The 7,171-nt window shown below is 37.2% G+C and overlaps 1 protein-coding gene across 1 annotated transcript in view; it reads left to right on the forward strand.

The window, feature by feature from the left end:
• The window catches only part of LOC110024810 (homeobox protein LUMINIDEPENDENS), a 17,988-nt gene extending 14,036 nt beyond the window's left edge, over positions 1-3,952 (forward strand). The window contains exons 12-13 of the mRNA XM_020724973.1: positions 2,113-2,675; positions 2,756-3,952. Coding sequence (XP_020580632.1) covers positions 2,113-2,675; positions 2,756-3,706 — 1,514 coding nt within the window. The 3' untranslated portion in view covers positions 3,707-3,952. The remainder of the gene's footprint in view (positions 1-2,112; positions 2,676-2,755) is intronic.
• Positions 3,953-7,171: the final 3,219 nt, after the last annotated feature.

The following is a 7,171-nucleotide window of genomic DNA, read 5'->3' on the forward strand; positions in this document are numbered from 1 at the left end:
CGTTTCCGCGCCGCCCCCGCCATTGGTTGCCCACCCGTCGCGGTTGCCTGCGGCTATATCACCCGTCGCGGTTGCCTGCGGCTATAACCCGCCCATAGGTAATGCTTCGTGCTGCAAAGAAGATGTCATATACTCCATATGCGACAAAGCTTAATACTAAAGCGTACATAAATCAAATCATTTTATTAACATTTTAAATTTTTTCTTTTAAAAAATTTAAAAATATTCAATCAAACATGTTTTATATTTTTTGTTGTTAAAAATATATTAATCATTGCAGTGTCAAATATATTTTTTAAAGTAGAAAATAAAATAAAAATGGAACAGACTAAATATAAAAGCAAAAATAAAAAAAAAACAGAAATTGCTCTCAAATAGACCTTAAATGATTATTTATTGACAATTTAATTTTTGAAAGTTAATATTATTAAAATTTTCATTTTATCTTTTGTATTATTTTTAATATTTTGTTTTATGTATATATTTTTTACTAATTCTTTGTAATAGATATCTAGTATCTGTGTCTGTATCAATGCAATATACAACCACAATCTTTTATAAGGTTAAAAACTGTCCAAACTGCAATTACTCAGCTTATGCACCTTAAAGCCTTACATGATTGTATGGGAATCATGTTTAGAATTGAAAAAGAAATACGCCTCACACTGCAGCTGCATCGAACTGCACCATCTAGGAAGTGTGAAAGCGTTGTGGTGAAGTTGGAGTGGCTGTGATTGGGTAATTAAAGTTCACCCACAGCAATGAATTCTTGGAACCACTCGACTCGTCTTTTATTTTTTGAGATGGGAGCAATGCCACTCTGTTCCACCTGCAACATAAGCTCTTCATGTTGTGATAGAATTGCCAGAACTGATTACCTCTATTTTAGTTTCATAGCTTGTTTAAACGGCTGAAAGCCCGACTTAAAATGAGAAATGCTACATTAATATTTAACTTAATTTTAAAATTTTCAGATTAAAATGTAAAATCTTAAGACAGGTTTATTGTGCAGCATCAATGAAGTTATTCCACCTAGGAAGATTTCAAAGAAAGATTGGTCATTTTATTTTATTAATTTGCCCCAATGGACTGAATAAAGAAAGTTTGTAGCTGCGGTTGAAACGCAGGGAGTCCAAACCTTCAGGTGGTATTTAAGTACTGATGGCAACTTTTTTGCGGTTCAGAAGATCATCAATCTGATTTTGATGATTAAGATTAATTTCTCTAAAACTTTTGAAAATCATGCTGCTTTTAACAAGTGACGGCATTGATTACTGCACAACCATGGCAAATGGAGAGTGTCCGATGTCCTACAAATGATTCTGTTATTGTTGGGGGAATTTACAGGAAGTGTATTGTCAAGTTATTACTCTCTGGTTAACATTCCAGTCTTAAATGTAAGCGAAGCGTTTGTGGGGCTACTAATATCTCCAGATTTTCAGAATGCTAGCATGAGCATGGTAAAACTTGTAGCTTATTTACTCTTAAATGGCGTGGTGGATTTTCCACGCTTGAAAATACATTAGATTATATATTAACTCTGGAAGAAGTTGATGGATTTCATAAACAAAATTTTGTCTGCGTTTTGGAACGCATATTTCTTTTTGCCTTTTTAATGGTGCGTTCAACGTTCTTTGGATGGCCTATCATTCTCAATAGTATGGAGCAGACAGGCGGAATTATTAAAGCTAAGAAACATTTCCTGTTTGCTTGAATAAAATAAATCCCCAATTAGAAAAGGCTTGATTTTCTTTGACATCAATGGAGAAGCTAAAACTTTCAATCAGAAAAAAAAAATAATTCAGCTTTCATTAGATAAACTTAATGAACAGTACTAAATATATAAAATTAGCTCTGTATGTTACATTTTATTTCATTGATTTTCTTTGACATCAATGGAGAAGCTAAAACATTCAATCAGAAAAAAAATAATTCAGCCTTCATTAGATAAACTTAATGAACAGTACTAAATAAATAAAATTAGCTCTGTATGTTACATTTTATTTCATTATGTAAGTGGCAAGATTCATTTGTGACGCATTTGGAAAATTGTTTGGGAAAGATTTCATCTGACATTTCTTCTGGAATCGGGCTGCCTCTTGTTGCATGCAGAGATGAAGATTGATAGTTCATGGAGGGTTGGTGAGGCTGAGAGCAGCAAGGAGCTTTCCATCCAAGCCCAACGCATTCGAAGGGAGAAGGAGACGTTTTATTCATCTGAACTTGACATCCCACCCGATCCTAAAGAGCCATGGGACGTTGAAATGGACTTTGATGATAGCCTAACTCCAGAAATCCCAATTGAGCAACCTCCAGATGCTGATGCTGCTGAAGAATCCACTAACCCTCCTGTCGAACAAGCCATTCCTGAGAACCCTCCTGCAGCTGTGCCAGCTCTCCCTATGGCCTCTTCCGGCATTGCGGCAGAACCTGACCTTGAGCTACTTGCTGTTCTCCTGAAGAACCCAGAGCTTGTCTTTGCCCTCACCTCCGGGCACGGAAAGAACCTTACCAATGACGAGAGGGTGGCACTTCTTGATATGATCAAGCACGGCAGTGCTGCAATCAGTGGTAATGTTAATGGGATAAGCAGTAGTGCATCTCATGAGAAGCCCAAAGAGCCGGTGCCAATGTCTCTGCCATCTCCAACTCCACCATCAGATGTGGAAAGAATGGTGTGTTTCCAGTGCCTTTCTTCTCTTCTGCGTTTCTTATTTGTTCCCGCCATGCTCATTCAAATTTTGATTGCTTGCAGGCTGGTTGGAGGTCAGCATTCCCCCCCATGGCCAAAGCTCAGTTGCCGCAATTGCACTTCTCTGGAGCGGTTCTTCATTCAATCCCCACTCTAACCCCAACTTCTACCCCTGCTCCACTCCAAACCTTGATGGCATTGCCTACTCAAACTGAGCTGCAATCTACCATTCTACCAATGTCTCAAGTGATAATCAATGCAAACACTGCACCTCAATCCGTTGCAGCAAGCAGTTTAACTTCTCAAAGGGCAAGTCATGCCTTACCCCAGCATATCCTGTCCTTAGGCCATGCGGTTCCGCAAAGACTGAATACTGAACCTTTCTTACCATCCAAAAACTATACTGTAAGCAGCTCACCAAATGCGGCTGCTTCCTCCACACCGGCAGCCCTTCGCCGGGATGCTTACAGCCGCAAATCTATCCTGATGCCCAATGTCTCCTCCCTTCCCTCCCATTCTCCACCCCGAGGGAGGCCACAATCACAAATGGTATCTGACCCGTCAGTAGCAGCTATTCCTCCCAATCCTACATCATTGTCACATCGCGATGCCCATACAGAATGGTGCGAGTGGCGAGACGGGATGCCGGAATCCTGGACTCGGCGACCACCAGATGCAGATAATTTTTCATTGCAGCAGAACCCACGCTTTGGTTCTAGTGTTGGTATTTACGAAGATATTTATCGGTCGCATCAAGGTCGATCAACAGGAAGAGAAGAGATTGTTGGCAGATCCAGAGATTCCGAAACTTGGAGTACTGAAAGAATCCATGTGAAATCATCAGAGTTCAGGCATGGACACAGCCGGAGCCATGTGGAGTCTAGGAGGGCACAGGGGTGGAATCAGAGTCAGGATTGGTCGAGGCAGCGGAGTTCTGGGCATCGTGATCAGTATCGTCCGAGCAGTAGTAGTGGTGGAAGGTGGCGGGATCATGATCGAGATCGAAGGAGGTAGTTTTTATTGGTGTATGATTTAGTTGTTTGGCAAGTCTTTCTTCTTACTTGATGAGATTGTATGCTCTCAGATGGAGTAGATGATTTGTATAGGCCTTCTAGAGTAGCCACATGTTTCTAGCAATTATAGGGATATGAGGGATACAAATTTTTGAATTGAATTCATTCTCCTTTTACAGGATTGAGAGCATCTTCTACCTGGTCATTTTAACATTCGTATTTGAGGCAAATTTCAGGGTTATTTAAGACTGGCCATTTAACTCGAAAATAATACGAAATTTAGATGCTATTGTTTTCAATTTGAAAAACGCTGCAACAACAATAACAAGCCATTATAATAAGCAGGTTTTGCAATTTGACAAATGAGAAGGAAAAATAATAAAGGAAATTTCTCTATTCTCATTTTCAAGTGGGTCTGCAAATTCTGTTTTTAGATTAAGTTTTGGCTTTGAGCTCACAATAAATTTGAGTGGCGCGACTTTGAAGTGGACTAGCATTTCACTAGGATGGAACTCTAATCGAGCAAACATTGGTTAAGGGACTGATGGGGATAGCTTTTTGTCTGCTTTTTTTTTTTTTAAGACCGTCACTATAATTTTGTTTGGGTGATTGCTTTCTTGTTATTTTTAAAACAATTATGTGATAGAAATTTATTTTTTCAAGATGTGTTGCTAAAATGTGGTGGCTACTAGGCATCTGCGGTATGATTTTTTGAGAATAAAAATAAATTTTTAATGACTAACATAATTTTTTAAATAACAGTTTCTTCTATAACAGCTTCACAACTAATCTTTCAAACAAGTGCAGTTGCCCCCTACAAACCCTAAATGTTCCTTGAATTCGAAATAAAGAAAATGTGTATTTTTAAATGCTTGATTATTATGTTTATGTGACTTTGATTATATTCAAAAATTTTGATTTTTGACATGAATTTTAATTAGATATATTGGTTTTTGTTGATGTTGAGAGTGCTTTTAATGAATCTGATTGATCATATTTAATTCAATGATTTTGATTGCTGACTAATTTTATGCACAGTTTTGGAAGCTAAATGGGCTGTTTGTAGCGCCTCTAATAGTTGCTCTTGATTTATGAATTTTTCTGATTGATCATGTTTAATTCAATGATTTTGATTGATGACTAATTTTATGCACAGTTTTGGAAAGGGCTGTTTATAGCGCCTCTAATAGTTGCTCTTGATTTATGAATTTAGTTAGTATTAATTCAGCCAAATAATTAAATGTAGGCATCTTAGATTCGGAGTCTTTGAATTAAGTTCTTTTCATTTTTCTACTAAATCCGGATCTATTAAATTCAGTAACTCAAGTATTTGATAAATTTGGATTTATAAGATTTACTAAATCCCATTCAAGTTAAAATCTGACTGCAACCACCTCTTTTGCAAATATTTATTAATGGCAATATGCGATTAAAAGGATTTTTTGGAAACTAATGGCCCATTTGGGGCAGCTTATAAGTGCGGGTAGCGTTTTCAAAATGCGGCCTCATCTTTTGGAATACGTGTTTCAGCAGCTTATCCAAAAACGCGGTTGAGTTTTTACACTAAACACAGACCGTGAATCAAACCCCGCAGGTCACTCGCGGGTCGCGTTACAAGATAAGCTACTTATCTTGATAAACACAAGCTGCCCGAAACAAACCCTAAGTTTTACATACATATCACACAATTTTATGTGTTTACTTATAAAATATTTAAAATTTTAATATTTATTTATGTGACACTTTAATTTCAGACATTAAAATATACATATGAAAAATATTAATCATATTTTTAAAATGTTGTTAAGAAATTGTGTCATGTCTGTAGATATCAAACCTTAATTGTTAAGTATGTAAACACACACACATATCATGCTAATTTTAAAATCCAAGCCATCAAATAAAGTCAAACCCGTTGACCCGATGGCTTAAAAATTGGCGGCTTGATTTTATGCTGAGAGTAAATAGCACGTGTTATTATTGAGTCGCTTAGAATAAGAGAGAAAAAAATGGAATGAAAATGAAACTTCTTTGGCCGAGTAAATTCCTGCGGATTTGTTGCTTGAGAGCCGTGAATGAATCTAAAATGTCTTCTGTGATTGGACCGAGTTGCTTCGCCTAATAAAAAATGTTTTAAAACACTGAAATGAAACTTCATTGAGTGTTTGATGAAGGATGCACATGTATTACTCATTTAAATAAAATACAAAAAAGATGCTTCTTGTAACCAGTATCTTTTAATTAGTACTGATATGCTGCAAACAAGTTCACATGATTAGATATGAATCTTGATGCACTTAAAACTAGATAATTTTCAAAAGTAAATTTATGATCACTTGATGTTAAATTCAAGTGTCTCCGAGCATGCCCATGGAATAGAACGTGGGGACTGATGGAGAGAAATAAGAGAGAGGAAGAGAGGGAGAGGGAGAGGGAGAGGGGAGACTTGTGCGGTTGGGGTGAAGATGGGTGTTCCTGGGTTCGTTGGCCCCTTTATTTCACTAGAAAAAAATGATTATAAGAGAGGGGAAGAGGAGAGAGTTGCGGGAGGAGAGCCCAAGAGCCTCTAATAAATGTCATGTTTTCCTATTTATGGAAGATAAAAGAGAGAATTATATAATTATCTTGCTTTAAGGAGGGTAATAGATGTTATTCTAGTCTTCTTATTAAGACAGTTAGATTGTCTCAAGATAAGTGCAGGTCTTTTTTGGGTGTGCATGATACTTCATGTTAGGCGCTCTTTGTACTTCATTCCGGCAACTTTTGCACCATCTTATCGGCTCCGAAGCATTTCCCTCTGAATCGACACTTTGGTTGGTGCTTGGTCCTTGGTCCTTGGCAGCATAATATCTTCTTTTAATAGATTAGTTGCTGAATGAATCTCCATAATGATTGCCCATTACTCCTCACAAAGCTTGTCACTATTGAATTGGGGATCATCTCCCGGGATGAGCACAATTCTGATGTGTAAATAGAGGGATCGACATGGCTATCTTGACGTCTAGGGCCGACTATTATAATTTTGTGGGATTGGCTGAATGATCTCCCGGGACTAGCACGGTTCTAATGTTTGATGTGAATGGTTTTTGTTAATCATTTAGTCTTTTTCAGTGCCTTGATGTTGATGTGACAATTTTAGTCTATGTGAGTTTAGTAGGTCAGCATTTGATTTTGCATTCTATTCTTGTTGATGCTTCTTCTTTTCCCTAGTATTGTGGGTTTTTGCTCCTTGGAAGGTTATTTTTTTTTGCTTGGATTGCTGTTTGGTGCTGCTTGTTGGAGATGCACTATTGATGAATTACTAGTTGGTGGAAGTTGATCTCTATTTCTATTTGTGTCTGTTCATAGTGATTTTTCTTAGTTGCTTCTCTTCGAAGTGACTGTTCATTTGATGTTTTTTCTTGTTATCTGCTGTTTAGTTATATCTAATCTATTTTTTTTTGGTTGCTTTTTAATATATATATAT

This window comes from Phalaenopsis equestris, unplaced genomic scaffold (genome assembly GCF_001263595.1).
Source record: "Phalaenopsis equestris unplaced genomic scaffold, ASM126359v1 Scaffold000276, whole genome shotgun sequence".
Taxonomy (NCBI): domain Eukaryota; kingdom Viridiplantae; phylum Streptophyta; class Magnoliopsida; order Asparagales; family Orchidaceae; genus Phalaenopsis; species Phalaenopsis equestris.